At 39.1% G+C, this 20,739-nt stretch overlaps 1 protein-coding gene across 1 annotated transcript in view; it reads right to left on the bottom strand.

Moving 5' to 3' along the window:
- Nucleotides 1-18,522, bottom strand: part of LOC129655161 (guanylate-binding protein 6-like) — a 36,256-nt gene extending 17,734 nt beyond the window's left edge. Inside the window, exons 1-5 of the mRNA XM_055585239.1 lie at nucleotides 18,387-18,522; nucleotides 13,783-13,991; nucleotides 12,836-12,963; nucleotides 10,262-10,371; nucleotides 9,867-10,063 (exon numbers count right to left, since the gene is read on the bottom strand). Of these exons, the coding sequence (XP_055441214.1) occupies nucleotides 9,867-10,063; nucleotides 10,262-10,371; nucleotides 12,836-12,963; nucleotides 13,783-13,972 (625 nt within the window). The 5' untranslated portion in view covers nucleotides 13,973-13,991; nucleotides 18,387-18,522. The remainder of the gene's footprint in view (nucleotides 1-9,866; nucleotides 10,064-10,261; nucleotides 10,372-12,835; nucleotides 12,964-13,782; nucleotides 13,992-18,386) is intronic.
- Between the last annotated feature and the right edge of the window lie 2,217 nt (nucleotides 18,523-20,739).

The raw sequence follows: 20,739 nt of genomic DNA, 5'->3' as shown, positions 1-20,739 counted from the left end.
CTCCCCCACAAATTCATCAAAAGAGCATTTAAACGCCGAGTAAATTCCACAAAACAACTTCTGAATGCCGGCAGGAGGACATCAGGCACCCAGAAAAGCAACCCAACTCTTCGAAAGGAGGTAGGAAAAAATATAAAAGACAAAAAAAGAGACAAAAGAGGGAGGGACGGAGTTCCGTCCCGGGAAGGGAGTCTTAAAAAGAGAGAAGTTTCCAAACACTAGGAAACCTTCTCACTGCCGAATCTGTGCCGAGATTTGGAAGCACAGAGGGCAACATAACAGGGAGAAAAAATAAATAAACAATTAAAACTCACAGATTGCGAGCCCTATGGTAACTCCCCCAGCGGAGAAGCAGCGCAGATGCCTGCACACGCCATTAGCAAGCGGGGGCTGGGCAGGGAGGCGCGGCACGGGCTGCATCGCTTAGAGTAAGAATCTGGCGTGAATACCCTGAGCGCTATCTGAGCGAAATAATTTGGGCTAGCAAACCAGACTGTGGGATATCTACCACGCGAAAAGCCAGGCCTAACCTAAGACACTGCCAGGTCTGTGCACGGAACAAAGGACTGAACAGAGATAGCCGGCTGCAGACCTTCCCTCTCCGGTGACAGGCAGCCAGAGCTGGAAGGGGGCAATCGCAGCCCCAGAGAGACATTATCTATAAAACTGTAAGCAGGCTTCTTTGCTAACTAAAACTTCTTGGGGGTCTTTACGGTCAACATCTGCCTGAGAAGGTGTGCCGGTTTTACACCCAGATAACCAAGTGGCGGGGAGGCGATAAGTCGCAGCATTGGCACTCGCCAAACACCTCATCACCTGAGCTGCTCGGACCTGGGAAGAGCACAAAACGCAGGCCCAACTGAGTCTGCGCCTCTGAGGACTACCTGAGTGCCTGAACCTGAGCGGCTTGGACCTGAGAAGTGCAGGCAGCCCAGGGCCGGCCTCGGATTGTTCCTGGCGGAACAATCTAGAGCCTGAGCAGTGTGGGCAGGGAGGCTACACGTGCCGTGACTGGGGGCAGACCCAGTGTGGCTGAGGCACTGCGAGCGCATACCAGTGTTATTTGTTTGCAGCATCCCTCCCTCCCTCCCCACAGCGCGACTGAACAAGTGAGCCTAAAAAAAAAAAAAGTGTCCTCCACCGTCCCCTTTGTGTCAGGGCAGAAAACAGACACTGAAGAGACCAGCAAACAGAAGAAGCTATAACAGAGGGAAACGCCTTGGAAGCTACAGGCAATAGATTAAAACCCTGTGGTTACTACGGACTACATAGGAAGGGGCCTACAGATCTTGAGAAATATAAGTCGGACCAAGGAACTAGCCAAAAATGAACTGAACCCACAATACTCACAACAAAACCAGAGAAAGTCCTAGATATATTTTTACTATTTTTACGATCATTCTTTCTTTTTTTTTAAAATTTTTTTTTAATTTTAAGTCCTCTATTATTCCTATAATTTTCACTTTTATAACCTATTACTTTGCAAAAAAAAAAAGACCCTTTTTTTTTCTTCTTCAGCAAACTTCATATATATATATTTTATAATTTTTTGACCTTGTTTTTTTTTTTTTCTTTTCTTTAACATTGTATTTTTGAAATTCCAAACTCTACTCTAGATTTTTAATTTTAGCTTTTTGGTATATGTTATCAATTTTGTACCTATAGTTTTTTTAATAATTTCTGTGACTTTTTTTTTCTCTGTTTCTTTCTCTTCTTCTTTTATATAACATTGTATATCTGAAATTCCAAACTCTACTCTAGATTTTTAATTTATGCTTTTTGGTATTTGATATCAATTTTGTACCTGTATTTTCTTTATAATTTTTGCAACATTGTTTGTTTTTGTTTGTTTGTTTTCTCTCTTTATTTTTCTTCTTCTTTTTTTTTAACATTGTATTTTTGAAATTCCAAACTCTAGATTTTTAATTTTTGCTTTTTGGTATTAGCTATCAATTTTGTACCTGTATTTTCTTTATAATTTTCATGACCTTGTTCGTTTTCTTTGTTCGTTATTTCTCTCTTTCTTTTCCTTCTTCTTTTCTTTAACATCGTATTTTTGAAATTCCAAACTCTACTCTAGATTTTTAATTTTTGCTTTTATGTATTTGTTACCAGTTTTGTACCTTTAATAACCCAATCTTCAGGACCCATTTTTCACTAGGGAGCGAGATTACTGGCTTGACTACTCTCTCTCCCTTTGGACTCTCCTTTTTCTCCACCAGGTCGCCTGTGTCTCCTCCCTAACCCCTCTCTACTCTACCCAACGCTGTGAATTTCTGTGTGTTCCAGACGGTGGAGAACACTTAGGGAACTGATTACTGGCTGGATCTGTCACCCTCCTTTTCATTCCCCCCTTTTATCCTTCTGGCCACCTCTGTCTCCTGCCTCCTTTTTCTCTTCTCTGTATAACTCCATGAACATCTCTGAGTGGTCTAGTTGTGGAGTACACATAAGGAAGTGACTACTGGCTAGCCCACTCTCTCCACTATTGATTCCACCTCATCTCATTTGGGTCACCTCTAACTCCCTCCTCCCTCTTCTCTTCTCCATGTAACACTGTGAACCTCTCTGAGTGACCCTCACAGTAGAGAAACTTTTCATCTTTAATGTAGATGTTTTATCAATGGTGCTGTATAGAAGGAGAAGCTTTGAAACAACTGTAAAAATAAGACCGATAACTGGAAGCAGGAGGCTTAAGTCCAAACCCTGACTCCAGGGAACTCCTGACTCCAAGGAACATTAATTGACAGGAGCTCATCAAACGCCTCCATACCGACACTGAAACCAAGCACCACACAAGGGCCAACAAGTTCCAGGGCAAGACATACCAAGCAAATTCTCCAGCAACAAAGGAACACAGCCTGGAGCTTCAAGATACAGGCTGCCCAATGTCACCCCAAAACCATAGACGTCTCATAACTCATTACTGGGCATTTCATTGCACTACAGAGAGAAGAAATCCAGCTCCACCCACCAGAACACCGACACAAGCTTCCCTAGCCAGAAAACCTTGACAAGCCACCTGTACAAACCCACACACAGTGAGGAAACGCCACAGTAAAGAGAACTCCACAAACTGCCAGAATACAGAAAGGACACCCCAAACTCAGCAATTTAAACAAGATGAAGAGACAGAGGAATACCCAGCAGGTAAAGGAACAGGATAAATGCCCACCAAACCAAACAAAAGAGGAAGAGATAGGGAATCTACCTGATAAAGAATTCTGAATAATGATAGTGAAATTGATCCAAAATCTTGAAATTAAAATGGAATCACAGGTAAACACCCTGGAGGCAAGGATTGAGAAGATGCAAGAAAGGTTTAACAAGGACCTAGAAGAAATAAAAAAGAGTCAATACATAATGAATAATGCAATAAATGAAATTAAAAACACTCTGGAGGCAACAAATAGTAGAATAACAGAGGCAGAAGATAGGATTAGTGAATTAGAAGATAGAATGGTAGAAATAAATGAATCAGAGAGGATAAAAGAAAAGCGAATTAAAAGAAATGAGGACAATCTCAGAGACCGCCAGGACAACATTAAACGCTACAACATTCAAATCATAGGGGTCCCAGAAGAAGAAGACAAAAAGAAAGACCATGAGAAAATACTTGAGGAGATAATAGTTGAAAACTTCCCTAAAATGGGGAAGGAAATAATCACCCAAGTCCAAGAAACCCAGAGAGTCCCAAACAGGATAAACCCAAGGTGGAACACCCCAAGACACATATTCATCAAATTAACAAAGATCAAACACAAAGAACAAATATTAAAAGCAGCAAGGGAAAAACAACAAATAACACGTAAGGGAATTCCCATAAGGATAACAGCTGATCTTTCAATAGAAACTCTTCAAGCCAGGAGGGAATGGCAAGACATACTTAAAATGATGAAAGAAAATAACCTACAGCCCAGATTATTGTACCCAGCAAGGATCTCATTCAAGTATGAAGGAGAAATCAAAAGTTTTTCAGACAAGCAAAAGCTGAGGGAATTCTGCACCACCAAACCAGCTCTCCAACAAATGCTAAAGGAGATTCTCTAGACAGGAAACACAAAAACGGTGTATAAATTCGAACCCAAAACAATAAAGTAAATGGCAACGGGATCATACTTATCAGTAATTACCTTAAATGTAAATGGGTTGAATGCCCCAACCAAAAGACAAAGACTGGCTGAATGGATACAAAAACAAGACCCCTACATATGTTGTCTACAAGAAACCCACCTCAAAATGGGGGACACATACAGACTGAAAGTGAAGGGCTGGAAAAAGATTTTCCATGCAAATAGGGACCAAAAGAAAGCAGGAGTAGCAATACTCATATCAGATAAAATAGACTTTAAAACAAAGACTGTGAAAAGAGACAAAGAAGGTCACTACATAATGATCAAAGGATCAATCCAAGAAGAAGATATAACAATTATAAATATATATGCACCCAACACGGGAGCACCGCAGTATGTAAGACAAATGCTAACAAGTATGAAAGGAGAAATTAACAATAACACAATAATACTGGGAGACTTTAATACCCCACTCACACCTATGGATAGATCAACTAAACAGAAAATTAACAAGGAAACACAAACTTTAAACGATACAATAGAACAGTCTTATGGACTCTGTGAGAGAGGGAGAGGGTGGGAAGATTTGGGAGAATGGCATTGAAACATGTAAAATATCATGTATGAAACGAGTTGCCAGTCCAGGTTCGATGCACGATACTGGATGCTTGGGGCTGGTGCACTGGGACGACCCAGAGGGATGGAATGGGGAGGGAGGAGGGAGGAGGGTTCAGGATGGGGAACATATGTATACCTGTGGCGGATTCATTTTGATATTTAGCAAAACTAATACAATTTTGTAAAGTTTAAAAATAAAATAAAATTTAAAAAAAAGAAGAAGAAAAACTACTGAGAAAAAAAAAAATTTTTTTTTAAATAAATAAATAAACGATACAATAGACCAGTTAGACCTAATTGATATCTATAGGACATTTCATCCCAAAACAATGAATTTCACCTTCTTCTCAAGCGCACATGGAACCTTCTCCAGGATAGATCACATCCTGGGCCATAAAGCTAGCCTTGGTAAATTCAAAAAAATAGAAATCATTCCAAGCATCTTTTCTGACCACAATGCAGTAAGATTAGATCTCAATTACAGGAGAAAAACTATTAAAAATTCCAACATATGGAGGCTGAACAACACGCTGCTGAATAACCAACAAATCACAGAAGAAATCAAAAAAGAAATCAAAATACGCATAGAAATGAATGAAAATGAAAACACAACAACCCAAAACCTGTGGGACACGGTAAAAGCAGTCCTAAGGGGAAAGTTCATAGCAATAAGGCACACCTCAAGAAACAAGAAAAAAGTCAAATAAATAACCTAACTCTACACCTAAAGCAACTAGAAAAGGAAGAAATGAAGATCCCCAGGGTTAGTAGAAGGAAAGAAATCTTAAAAATTAGAGCAGAAATAAATGCAAAAGAAACAAAAGAGACCATAGCAAAAATCAACAAAGCCAAAAGCTGGTTCTTTGAAAGGATAAATAAAATTAACAAACCATTAGCCAGACTCATCAAGAAACAAAGGGAGAAAAATCAAATCAATAAAATTAGAAATGAAAATGGAGAGATCACAACAGACAACACAGAAATACAAAGGATCATAAGAGACTACTATCAACAATTACAAATTCTTAGAAAAGTACAACTTTCCAAAACTCGACCAGGAAGAAATAGAAAATCTTAACAGACCCATCACAAGCACAGAAATTGAAACTGTAATCAAAAATCTTCCAGCAAACAAAAGACCAGGTCCAGACGGCTTCACAGCTGAATTCTACCAAAAATTTAGAGAGGAGCTAACACCTATCCTGCTCAAACTCTTCCAGAAAATTGCAGAGGAAGGTAAACTTCCAAACTCATTCTATGAGGCCACCATCACCCTAATACCAAAACCTGACAAAGATGCCACACAAAAAAAGAAAACTACAGGCCAATATCACTGATGAACATAGATGCAAAAATCCTTAACTAAATTCTAGCAATCAGAATCCAACAACACATTAAAAAGATCATGCACCATGACCAAGTGGGCTTTATCCCAGGGATGCAAGGATTCTTCAATATCCACAAATCAATCAATGTAATACACCACATTAACAAATTGAAAAATAAAAATCATATGATTATCTCAATAGATGCAGAGAAAGCCTTTGACAAAATTCAACATCCATTTATGATAAAAACTCTCCAGAAAGCAGGAATAGAAGGAACATACCTCAACATAATAAAAGCTATAGATGACAAACCCACAGCAAACATTATCCTCAATGGTGAAAAATTGAAAGCGTTTCCTCTAAAGTCAGGACAAGACAAGGGTGCCCACTTTCACCATTACTATTCAACATAGTTTTGGAAGTCTTGGCCACAGCAATCAGAGCAGAAAAAGAAATAAAAGGAATCCAAATTGGAAAAGAAGAAGTAAAACTCTCACTATTTGCAGATGACATGATCCTCTACATAGAAAACCCTAAAGACTCCACCAGAAAATTACTAGAACTAATCAATGACTATAGTAAAGTTGCAGGATATAAAATCAACACACAGAAATCCCTTGCATTCCTATACACTAATAATGAGAAAATAGAAAGAGAAATTAAGGAAACAATTCCATTCACCATTGCAACAGAAAGAATAAAATACTTAGGGATATATCTACCTAAAGAAACTAAAGACCTATTTATAGAAAACTATAAAACACTGGTGAAAGAAATCAAAGAGGACACTAATAGATGGAGAAATATACCATGTTCATGGATTGGAAGAATCAATATAGTGCAAACGAGTATACTACCCAAAGCAATTTATAGATTCAATGCAATCCTATCAAGCTACCAATGGTATTCTTCACAGAGCTAGAACAAATAATTTCACAATTTGTATGGAAATACAAAAAACCTCGAATAGCCAAAGCTATCTTGAGAAAGAAGAAGGGAACTGGAGGAATCAACCTACCTGACTTCAGGCTCTACTACAAAGCCACAGTTATCAAGACAGTATGGTACTGGCACAAAGACAGAAATATAGATCAATGGAACAAAATAGAAAGCCCAGAGATAAATCCACACACATATGGACACCTTATCTTTGACAAAGGAGGCAAGAATATACAATGGATTAAAGACAATCTCTTTAACAAGTGGTGCTGGGAAATCTGGTCAACCACTTGTAAAAGAATGAAACTAGAACACTTTCTAACACCATACATGAAAATAAACTCAAAATGGATTAAAGATCTAAGCATAAGACCAGAAACTATAAAACTCCTAGAGGAGAACATAGGCAAAACACTCTCCGACATACATCACAGCAGGATCCTCTATGACCCACCTCCCAGAATATTGGAAATAAAAGCAAAAATAAACAAATGGGACCTAGTTAAACTTAAAAGCTTCTGCACATCAAAGGAAACTATTAGCAAGGTGAAAAGGCAGCCTTCAGAATGGGAGAAAATAATAGCAAATGAAGCAACTGACAAACAACTAATCTCAAAAATATACAAGCAACTCCTGCAGCTCAACTCCAGAAAAATAAATGACCCAATCAAAAAATGGGCCAAAGAACTAAATAGACATTTCTCCAAAGAAGACATACAGATGGCTCACAAACACATGAAAAGATGCTCAACATCACTCATTATCAGAGAAATGCAAATCAAAACCACTATGAGGTATCATTTCACACCAGTCAGAATGGCTGCGATCCAAAAGTCTACAAGTAATAAATGCTGGAGAGGGTGTGGAGAAAAAGGAACCCTCTTACACTGTTGGTGGGAATGCAAACTAGTACAGCCACTATGGAGAACAGTGTGGAGATTCCTTAAAAAACTGAAAATAGAACTGCCTTATGATCCAGCAATCCCACTGCTGGGCATACACACTGAGGAAACCAGAAGGGAAAGAGACACGTGTACCCCAATGTTCATCGCAGCACTGTTTATAATAGCCAGGACATGGAAGCAACCTAGATGCCCATCAGCAGATGAATGGATAAGAAAGCTGTGGTACATATACACAATGGAGTACTACTCAGCCATTAAAAAGAACACATTTGAATCAGTTCTAATGAGGTGGATGAAACTTGAGCCTATTATACAGAGTGAAGTAAGCCAGAAAGAAAACACCAATACAGTATACTAATGCATATATATGGAATTTAGAAAGATAGTAACAATAACCCTGTGTACGAGACAGCAAAAGAGACACTGATGTATAGAACAGTCTTATGGACTCTATTGGAGAGGGAGAGGGTGGGAAGATTTGGGAGAATGGCATTGAAACATGTGTAATATCATGTATGAAACGAGTTGCCAATCCAGGTTCAATGCACGATACTGGATGCTTGGGGCTGGTGCACTGGGACGACCCAGAGGGATGGTGTGGGGAGGGAGGAGGAAGGAGGGTTCAGGATGGGGAACACATGTATACCTGTGGCGGATTCGTTTTGATGTTTGGCAAAACTAGTACAGTGTTTCAGGTTAGAAATAAAATAAAATTAAAAAAAAAAAAGAAAGAAAAGTTATAAAGAAAGTACTACAACATTCCAAAATGTTTATTGGACTCCTTATGGCAGCAATTATGGGAATTATCACCATAGCCATGACAGCAGTAATAGCCTGGCTGGCACTGCATCAAACTATATAAACGACTACATTTGTACAGCAGTGGCACCAAAATGCAAGTTCTGCCTGGGGAAGTCAAACCCACATAGACCAAGAAATTAATGAACAACTGATTGCTTTAGAAAATGCAGCTCTCCTACTAGGGGACAAAGTACAAAATTTTAAGTTACAAACTCATCTTAAGTGTGATTGGCATATCTCTTCATTTTGTGTCATACCTCATAAGTATAATCAAAGTGCATATACTTTGGACCAATTATCTGAACATTTGAGAGGACACATTCATAATAATCTATCCTTAGATATTTCCCGGTTACAGGCTACTATTTCTAATATGCAAAATGATCACTTACAATTACTCCCAGAAACTGATTTTTTTGAAGAAATTGAGGAAAGCTTACATTAACTTAACCCCATATGTGGATTAAAACTTTAGGAGGAGGATTGCTTGGTACAATAATATCAGGATGTAAATTTTTAACTGTTTTGTGTCTAGTCCTCAGATACATGAGAAAAACCATCCGAGAACTGATGAAAAAGGCAGTTGCTCAGATAGCATATCTACTCCTGCAAAAACAAACAGTGGGAGATGTAGTGGGAATTCCTATAATGTACTTTCACAGCCTTGAGAAATTCCACAGAAATAGCACCTGGAAAAACAGCATATATTAAGAAACTGTGTTAATGATTATCTTTCATGTTTTTCTTAAGAATAATCTCCTTGTTACAAACCCCAAGGCCAGACCCAGAAGGGAGTATGACTGGGATCATGAAAGCATGGACCTTGGAACACCAGGTCCACGTCAAGCATGAACGCTGCCTATACACTTGCTGATTGTTGAGACAAGGCCAAAAGGGAACGACCTGGCATAAAAACAAGGAGATCTGGACTATGTCAGCGTAGTGTCTTGGGAAAGATAACATAAAAAATAGTCTTGTAGTCTGCAATTAAGAATAAAAGTTGGACTCAGAGTGGACTCTGCACCTCAGTCCCATACAGGCTGCATGTCCCCTGACACATTGCACCAGATTTCATGTTCTGTCTTCATTCTTGTTGCTCGCTCCCGAACCATTAGGGCAACACAACCCCAGAGATGATAGACAGTGTTTAGTAAATCCCACCCTCCATTAGACCATCCACTGCCCGGGTCATGCTCTAATACCTGGAATCAGCTTCAAGGCATTCTCCAGGTACTGATCTTCTGTGATAGGGTGACCGTTTAACTTCAGCTCCAGGGTGAAATCCCGAACAGCCCAGATAAAGTCTGGAAAGAAACTCACAAACTCTGTGGAATCTTCTACTCCATCAGGTCTTGGAGAGGACTTGGCCTGGATAAGTTCTGTGAGCTCTGTCACATAGCTAGGACTTGGTTAAAGAAAAGTAACAGCCTCCACACAAGTCCTACATTTCCCTAATTAAAAAGTATTATCATCACTCTCTTTGGCCCTGGGTCCCCTCTGCTCCACCAAAAGCAACTAAATGATAGGGAAGGAGAAATGACTCTATCATTTTCATCAAACTTGGTGAAACTTGGAGGTTCAGTTTCTGGAAGGATACTACAGCTGTTCCAGGGCCTGGTGGTTGATGGTGCTTGTGCTATTGTAGACAAAGGTGCTACATAGAAGCACAGCCAGGGCAAAGATCCACGAGTCATTCTTAGGGTCACCCTAGAAATCACATTTAAACAAGTGGTTTAGGATTTTACTCCTAAATTAAAAATTGATTCATCCATTGATTCTATCATGCTTTCATGTATTATTTCAGTTAACACACTCACCATGCATAGACACTATTTGAAGACAGACGCAAATACAGATATCAGCTTTGACAATTACAAAGACATTTTTTATGTTTGTGATTTTTTCATGTATAAAGTGATTCTAATCTTCATAAGACTTTCTTTTCCCTCAATGGATGAAGGAAAATAACATATACATAAAAACTAGTACAGTACTTGGTATGTAACTATGTATTCATGATGAGTCTTAGTACTTCTTCGTTCCACATGTATTTATTCATCATAGCTCATATAAAATAGACCAGAGTTGGCATAACTGGGCTTTTAAATTATATTAAATCAATAAATATCTACAAAAGTTAATACTCTCCCACTGTTCTTAGATTTCAAAAAGCAATGTTAAAAATGACAATTATTCCTTTCAGGACACCTATTTCAAATAAGTGACAAACATCCATAACAATAAATGCAGCAAAGATGACAGTACCTATAGAAAGCTGACATGTTAGTAATGTATATAAGCAGAGAAACTTATAGCTATAACATTAAATTAAAATTTATGTCTGTAAAGGAAGAACCAAGCTATGAAAGTTGGAGAAAGAACGTGACACGAAAGCTTCCTTGAAGTCTTGAACTGAGTATTAAAGAATTGGTAAAATGTGGACTTCAAGAAATGAAGGTGATCCCATAGACAGAAGCACTCACAGAGGCAAAATCAGAGATGGGAGAATACTGGGGTCTTATAATTAAAACAGAGTTATTTCATTTGACTGGAGCAGAAGGTGAGTGGAGAAGTGAATTTGAAGCTCTAGTGCAACCTGATGAAGGGCCTTAAAGGCCAGACCAATTTGTTTGTATAAATCATAGCATTTTCTAAATAGTAGCATAAATCTATATATTATTTCTGCTGTAAAGAGTGTGTAAAGCTGCTGCCTAGAGCAAATGGAAAAACTGATTTATGTCAAGACAATTCTATATGGGAATTTAGGGGGAAATAGTCTATTCATTACTTTATTTCCCCAAAACTCAGTCTTAGAAAATAATCAATTAGAAGAAGAAGTGGCATTTATGGAAAACAATCAATTATTTCAACAACAAGACTATATCATTGTTTGATATATGACTTTCAAGATAAAAACAGAATTTCTAATTCTCCTTTGGGGAGAAATATCAAAGGCTATAGAAATTTAGGTACTATTTCCAAATAAGTCTAAAGTTAATGAAACAAAGAAATGTAACTTCTTTCACCCATTAGTAGAAAGCTAAAATATCAAAAAATCCATCTTAAAATGTTTCTTGTAGGACAAACATATGTCTTATAGAACCACCACATCTAGAGGTATCTCACAGCTTTCTAAAATGTTCTGTGAGCAGTTGATGAATTTCATCATAGAAAATGTAAACCCATCTCTTAACTCCAACCTTTAAATACACTCTTCGTCTGATAGCTAAGAAGATGAATCAAAAATCCTTCCTCTCTCCCAGGTTGATGTTTCTCCTCTTTTTTACCAACGCACCTTTATAACTTAACTGTAAGTGATGGAAACTGTCAAGTCCTGCCTGGATCACCTTTCAAGACTGAAGGACTTATTCCCCTAGCTGTTGGGATTGCCAGTGAAAGAGTCTTTAAGTGTTAGCCCTGTTAATTAGAAAGGCTCCCAAAGTAACTTTTCAATAATTTACTAGCACCGTTGTTCCAAGTCAGAGCAACTCAAAAGGACCATTCTTGCCCAGAGCTCCCAGGAAATTGACAGGGGTTGGTGATTGCAATGTAGTTCAGCTTCCTCCTCTCTCCAACCTGCTTCTTTACCAATCACCCTTTATTAAATCTGACTGCACATGTGTGGTCTTTGAGAACAAGACATTTACTTTGGTCACTGATATCTACCTTATTTGGGCCTCCCTGGTGGCTCAGTTGGTAAAGAATCCACCTGTAATGCAGGAGACTCGGGTTTAATCCCTGGGTCAGGGAAGATCCCCTGGAGAAGGAAATGGCAATGCACTCCAGTATTCTTGCCTGGGAAATCCCACGGACAGAGGAGCCTGGTGGGCTACAGTCTTTGGGGTCACAAGAGTCAGATACAGCTTAGCAACTAAACCACCAACACAATCTACCTTCTTAAGTCCAAAGGCCTAGAATTCAGCTGTTTAATAATTATTTATTAAAAGAAATCAAGTCATCCATGCAGTGCCAAGAAATAAAACATTTTATTTAATATATATCTAATAACTTTTCCTAGAAGTGGGATTCAAACAAATCATAGTTTGCCTCATTTACTATAGTTGACTTCTGGATTTTACAAATGGACTACAGCAGCTAAAGTTCTATGATCATCAAGCAATAAGGAGAAAACCCAGAATAAAAAGGATTTATCTGTGACCTTCCACCTCACCTTTTCCACATCCCCCAAGCCCTCGGTGTCCAGAAGGACCAGGGTGTGGTTCTCCTTGGAGGGGTGGGGCAAACACCACATCCAGATGCCCTTGGTTTCAGACTGCACTGTGGAGCCCAGAGGGAAACCTGCAAAGGGAGGGGAGAAAGCAATATTCAATCACAGCAGATAATCTAAGCCACCAAGGGATTACAAAGTCAGACTTACTAGAATGCGAGTACCTTAGTACATATGATGGTGCTGTCTCTACCTCAACAAGAATGCCCTACTTTGTGTGTTCTCTGTTTCAAGGAGAAGGGGATATTAATTGCAATAATGATACCAGGCAAGGGTTCAGCATGGAGACAAAGAAGCATCCATGAATCAGTTAAAACAGAGGTTATGGCTAACTGAAACAAGAGCATTTTGAAAGAATGGTGAGTTTCAAAAGTGGAGAAGTGTATTACAGTGAGATATGGGCATGGAAAAAAAGTAAAAAAAAAAAAAAAAAAAAAAGAAAAGAAATTGAGATTGTATTTTTTCCAGAAAAAAATTATTTTTTAAAAAGTGGGAGAGTTTGAGAGGTTTTAGCCACAATAGGATATGAAATCCAGGAAGAATTTTTAAGATGATAGATAATGAAATATCTTTATATGTTCTTGAGAATATTCAATAAAAAACAAAATGCTTTGAAAGTGAGAAGACAACTGCAAGAGCACAGTATTTAATCAGGTTGGATAAGGTAGGATTTTTGCATATGTTGAAGAGATTTTGCTTTACAGGAATAAAACAGAGAACATGATAATAGATCACAATAAGGTAGTGATTTAGTGGTGAGAATTAGAAGTGGAAGATTGGCTTATTCAGAGGAATTTGTTTCTCCCTTCACATGATCAAGGAAGAAAACTAAGAATCTAAGATGTCAGCTAGAATCAAACAACTGGACTCTAACCAAGTACAACACTCACCACGGTTCTGTCCTGCAAGACGGTTCATCAAGTAGGATTTGCCTGTACGATACAGTCCTACAATGGCCACCACCACCACTGGCTGAGAAATCTTCTCAAGAATCTGTAGAGCTTCCTGGTTCACTGACAGAATCTCATTGTCATTTTCCACCAGACAAATGGGGTTCATCATGTTGGGTCCAGATGCCATGGTAACCTAGAAGAGCTTTCTAGTAGAAATAAGATTACAGGCAGAGTAATACAAGGCATCTGTCAACTTCAAATTCAGTAAGACTTCTGTACTTTCCATGAGACAACGGGTAACCTAGAATTAGCATACTACAGAGGTTTTCCTCCATCATTCCCTCAAATCTCTATGATGTTTTTAATAAAACACAAACTATTATCACTATCTATAATTTTACTTCAAGAATAATAATAATAAAATTCAAGTTATTGTTACCATGCACTGAAGGCCTACAACATACCAAGCCCCAATCCTAAAGGAAATCAATCCTGAATATACATTGGAAGGACCAATGCTGAAGCTGAAGATCCAATACTTTGGCCACTTGATGCAAAGAGCTGACTCACTGCAAAAGACCCTGATCCTGGGAAAGACTGAAGGCAGGAGGAGAAGGGGATGACAAAGGATGAGATGGTTGGATGGCATCACTGATTCAATGGATACGAGTTTGAGCAAACTCTGGGAGATGGTGAAGGACAAGGAAGCCTGGCATGCTGCATTCCATGGGGTTCTAAAGAGTAAGACGTGACCTACCGACAGAACAATGAACAATGATACATAAAATACATGTGTGATGCTGTTCAGTAGCTCAGTCATGTCTGACTCTTTGTGACCCCATGAACTGTAGACCACCAGGTTCCTCTGTCCATGAAATTTTCCAGGCAAGAATACTGGAACACATTGCCATTTCCTACTCCAGGGGATCTTCCCAACCCAGAGATTGAACCCCCTGTCTCCTGCACCTTCTGCATTGGCAGGCCAATTCTGTACCACTGAGCCACCTGAGAAGCCCACATAAAGCACAAACCCAGCTAAGTTCATATTTAAAAGAACCAACCATGCTATTCAAGACTTGGAACATTCAGCCTCATTCCCCAACCTCTGGGGATCACAGAAGAGCTGAAAGTTGAGTAATCATCAGTGACCAATTATTTAATCAACCATAGCTATTGAATGAGGGTTCTATTTAAAAATCTGGAATAAAAAAAGCTAACTAAAATGGTTCAGAGAGCTTCTGGCTTGATAAACATGGAGGTTTCCAAAGGATAGCATGTCCAGAGGGAACATGGAAACTCCATACCCCTTTCTTGAGGCTGCTGCTGCTAAGTCACTTCATTCATGTCTGACTCTGTGGGACCCCACAGATGGCATCCCACCAGGCTCCTCTGTCCCTGGGATTCTCCAGGCAAGAACACTGGAATGAGTTGCCATTTCCTTCTCCTACCCCTTTCTTACTTTCATGCATTTCTTCTCTCTTGCTCTTCCTGGATTGTATCCTTTTTTTTTTTTTTTAATAAATCAATAACCTAGCAAGTAAACAATTTTTCCTGATTTCTGTAAACCATCCTAGCAAATTATTGAACCTAAGGAGAAAATTGTGGGAACCTTCACTGTATAGCCAGTTAGAAGCCCAAGTGACAATCTAGACTTGCAATTTGTGTCTGAATTGAGGGACTCAACCCTTAACCTGTGGACTGTGGAGTATGGACTAACTCTGAGAAACTAGTGTGTCAAAATTGCTTAGTATGATTATATGCCCACTTAAGTGATGACCAGAAGTGAAATATGGAAGATAGAAATTTGAGAGGAGAAGCTGAATTTTTCCTTTTCAGGGTAAAGGCAAACAATAGATGATCAGAAGCCCTGAGGAGAGACTCTCTGGAAAACTAAGATATTTTAAAGCAGCACAGATATGGGAAATTTGAAAAGGCACACACAGGCCCAGGGAAGATGCATAAAAGAAAAGCCTAAAAAGACTTTATTGTTTCTCTTTAGCTTAATCCCAAACCTCAAAACCAAGGACAAATTTAGTGAAAGATTTCCTTGGAACAAAACTGGTATACAAAGAATTCGAAATGTGACTGATTTTATAAATGCCCAACATCAATAATTACTAGAGAACTGTAAATCTCCAATATTTGTTATTTGTGTTTGGGTTTTGTTTTTTTTTTTCTTTTAACAATAGCCCTTCTTATTGGCCATTTATTTTTTTTAGAATCTTACAGAAAAACCTGAACCAACTTTTTAACCAACCCAATATATTTAGAGAGATAAAGTAAATGTAGCAAAAGATGCTGCTACTGCTGCTGCTAAGTCGCTTCAGTCATGTCTAACTCTGTGCTACCCCACAGACAGCAGCCCACCAGGCTCCCCCGTCCCTGAGATTCTCCAGGCAAGAACACTGTAGTGGGTTGCCATTTCCTTCTCTAATGCATGAAAGTGAAAAGTGAAAGTGAAGTCACTCAGTGGTGTTCGACTCTTAGTGACCCCATGGACTGCAGCCCACCAGGCTCCTCCACCCATGGGATTTTCCAGGCAAGAGTACTGGAGTGGGGTGCCATTGCCTTCTCCAAGCAAAAGATGACCACTAGGTAAATCTAGATGGAAAGGAAATGGGATTTCCTTGTAACTGTTTTCCAAGGCAAAGTTTGATTTGAAAATTAAATATTAAAAGCACTATTATACCATGGATCTCTTGGCATATTTTTGGTTGCTATTATGCTAAAAGTTCCCTAAAATATCTATGCATGTTTCATTATCAGAATGTATAAGCATGATATTTTATTCAATTATCTAAAATATTGTTTTATATTTACAGGTCAAACATTCTAGATACATTTAATACTATCAAAAGATACTTCAAAAACCAAACAAACAAAAAATCACTCTATCAGTTACTACTCATGTAGTCTTAAACAAGGAGCCCCACCTAGTTAAACTTAAGTTTTTAAAGATAATTATAGGGGTAATGTGAGAAAAATTAGAGATCCAGTATGGTGGATGTTTTAATAATAAAATTAGATACTATAAGCTTATATCTAAGCATAGCACACAGCACAAAATAGAATTTCAGAACATGTTTGTTGAATTAGATGAAGATTTATCCACAAAAATTGCACTGAACAGATTTGTCCATTGGGTTCTGCATTTGAACACAATCTGTGAACTCTAGGTTACTAAGAAATAAGGTCTACAAATAAAAAATTTTTATCAGAGAAAAGCAGCAAGCAATTTCATACATTGCTCCTACACCATTTGCTTTTGTCTAGTTCTTCAGTGTGGGAATCAAGAATACAAAGGAAAACAGGAGCCTCTAATAGCTACATTATAATTTCTAGAATTGTCCAGTTCCCTTCTTAAAGGGAAGATTACAGGAAGCTGTAGGAAGATGTGAGATGAATCACTGCAAACAACTTTATAAAAACCAGTTCTGTCTTCCCCTCAATAAATCATTCATCCACTCATTGTCTGTTGTGTCTCTTTTGCAACTCCATGGACTGTAGACTGCCAGACTCCTCTGTCCATGGGATTTCCCAGGCAAGAATACTGGAGTGGGTTGCCATTTCCTCCTCCAAGGATCTTCCCAACCCAGTGATTAAACCCACATCTCCTGCATCTCTTGCTTAAAAGGCAGATTCTTTACCACTGAGCCACTTAGGAAGCCCCCCCACACACCTCCCTCAATGAATATTCTACCTCTAATCAAAAATACCCCATTCATTCAATGATAAAAATAAGAAAAAAGATGAAATCAAACAACCCTACAGGGATGCCCCCACACTCTCCCCTGAGTGTGTCTTTTTGCTTTTGCCTCAGTAAACTACTTCTTTGTTCTCTTTGCTCAAAAAAGCAAACAAACAAAGAAAAACCCACAGATCTGTAGATCTCTGATTTCTTACTGTGAATGGGCTACAAAATTCTGAACTTCAAATTAACAAAGTGCAGCTGTTCAGTCCTACTCAGGATTGGTTTTCTAAATTTGATCTACAGAAGAATTATCCAAAGGTATTGTTAAACCTAGATGGTATAGATTTTTTAAATGCTACAAACGGCTCCAACTTCATAACCATGAAAAGCAAACCAACAAACACAACAGATGGGAGAGGAGTGAGAGAGAGAGAAAAGGAGAAGAGAACAAAAGAGTTTTGATGAGATTTTAAATCTTTAATTATTAAATATCAGCTATGTGGGTACTAAATTTAATGTACATAGATAAATTTTCAGAGCTCTCTCTGTGAAGCTTTCTTAAGTGTGACTGATATAAAGATGAAAAGAAATGATCTTTTTAAGTTATAATTGCCTGTAACCGCCTTGGCAGGAAATAATCTTGTTCTCTGAATTCAAATGCCAGCCACAGAGCTTGACAAAGCAAGACAGGCAAAATCCCATAAGGGCTCTTTCTAGAAGCAGTACATCCAGGAAGACACAGTGTGCCTGTCACTTTGCAGCCCTACTGATCCAAACAGAGAAGCTGTAGCTCCCCAAAATAAAGCCAGCTGTAGACCTCTGCACTCCAGACAACAAGCAATCTGCCCTTCTTCAATTGTCACATTGAATCAAAAATCAATCTTAGATAGCACATAAAAGATGGACATACCTGTTCCACACACCAGGAGTCCAAGAATGGTTCCAGTTGCCTCTCACTCTTTGCTTACTTGCTCCTTCCACCCCTTTGTCTCTCCTTTATCAAAGCTAAAGAAGACTGAGCAAGTCAGTCTTCTCTTCCAGTATAGTGATGTGTTTAAACTGAAATTGAAAGTAATTCATGCGCTTTCTGAGGTAGCAAAGTCATGCCAGATTCTTTGACTACAGCACAAATATGGGTGTGTGGAGCAGAGTGAGAGGAAATTAGAAAAAGCCAGTCCAGAATGACTGAATTAGGATTGCAGAATGTGAATCTTAACACATTCCACCACTTTTCTATGGTGGAATTTCAGCCACGTTAAAGGCTTCCATGCCTCTCTTCTCTCCTGGGCATAAGATTGCTTGAAGTGAGTGAAATTGAGCTGTGTAAACCAAGTATATTTCAAGCATTTTTTTTTCTCAGCAAGGATTCCTGGGTACTGTGTTAGTGAAGAACTCTTAAACATTTTAAATCTGTTCCTTAATACATATATTTAATGAAACAAGTATCTTTTAAAATAAAAAGATAAGATGAAAATGAGTAATCCTTCATGGTATTATCCAAGGTGCTCACTACTGGCTGGACATTTTCACAGTTCCCCAAAACATGGACCCTCAACTAACATGGGTACCACCCCCCTTTCTACAGAAATTTAGCCAATTGGACCAGTTTCAAAGGGGTTTATTTGATCAGGTAAGAAAATGATTGGGTGTACATGTTTGTTAGTGAGGAAGGCAAAGGAGCCATGTAAAGAGAAAAACAGAGGTTTGGTAGGAAGATGCCCAAGGAAGTCAGGCTGTGAGGTTCCATCTGCCTGGTCTCCATTGTCCTCACCATTCTCCTTGTCTATGGAAACTTTTCCAGAAAAGGCCAGATAGTAAACACTTTAGGATTTGCAGGACATAGGTCTCTGTCACAACTATTCAGCAGAAGCATACATAGACAAAGATAAACAAATGGGTGTGGCTATGTTCCCATAAGACTTTATTTACAAAAGTAGGCAATGGGACAGATTTGGCCTATGGCCATAGTTTGTCCACCCCTGGTTTAGTTAAGTGTGCTGCTGCTACTACATGCTAGGGGTTGTCACCTTCTCATGTATCATTGTCTTACAGGATAAATGGAATGGCCCAAGTCCAAGGTCTCAGTCTGAGTGTCTACTTCTATGGCAATTTGGGTCTAAGTATCCTTATTATTTTGGAGCAGAGAGACAGAAAAGGAATATGCTTTCTGTCCATCTGTCTGAGCATCATCCAAGTGAGTTCCTGCCTGGGTCCTTCAGCCAAGCATCCACGTATCGACACAACTAACCATCCAACTCCCAACAATATAGCACTGCCAGTAGCTCCTAAAGAGGCCGAAGAGGAACAAGGGTGATGGCAGATAGTCAGTGGTAATGGGGAAGAGGCTGGTTTGGATGTGGGACTCCTGTTGCGGGTCTACCATCCTCTTTAAGTGAGGAAGCCTAACATCTGGGTACATGTCAAGGTGACTTCCTCCAGCCTGAGTAAGCTGTGCTTTGCTGAAATATATCCAGACTTTCCTGCCTGCATTTGCTGGACTGCTCATTCCAAGCACAGGTTAAAGTACACGGTTTCCATGGAAGCAGCACAAAGCCAAACCTAAGCTATAAAGACTTGCCGACACTGCCACCATGTGGCAACTCAAAATCATGATCTATCTCCAGTAATATATGAATTTTCCTGCAACAAAATCTTTGTTGAATTCAATATAAATTCAATATAGAATCTATATAAATTCAACTATTAAAAAGTGTGAATCCACATATACAAATATATCACATGCATGCAATGATCATTTTGATTCCATAAGTTTCTTAACATAAACACTGGCTAAACTTCAGTACTTTGGCCACCTCATGCGAAGGGTTGTCTCATTGGAAAAGACTCTGATGCTGGGAGAGATTGGGGGCAGGAGGAGGACGAGAGGAGAAGGGGACTACAGAGGATGAAATGGCTAGATGGCATCACTGACTCGATGGACGTGAGTCTCAGTGAACTCCGGGAGTTGTTGATGGACAGGGAGGCCTGGCGTGCTGCGATTCTTTTGTGACCCCATGAACTGCAGCCCGCCAGGCTCCTCTGTCCATGGGATTTCTCAGGCAAGAATACTGGAGTGGGTTTGCCATTTCCTTCTCCAGGGGAACTTCCCAACCCAGGGATCGAACCCACATCTCCTGCATTGGATTCTTTACCCTTGAGCCACCTGGGAAGCCCCTGTAAGTTCTCTAAAGATTAATTGAAATGAAGAGAGAAGTAGCAAGGTCTTAAGCTCCTTTGGAAAGAATGTTTATTCTTGGGTTCTC

This window comes from Bubalus kerabau, chromosome 6 (assembly GCF_029407905.1).
Source record: "Bubalus kerabau isolate K-KA32 ecotype Philippines breed swamp buffalo chromosome 6, PCC_UOA_SB_1v2, whole genome shotgun sequence".
NCBI classification, from domain to species: domain Eukaryota; kingdom Metazoa; phylum Chordata; class Mammalia; order Artiodactyla; family Bovidae; genus Bubalus; species Bubalus kerabau.
This window is presented reverse-complemented; position numbering and strand designations above follow the sequence as displayed.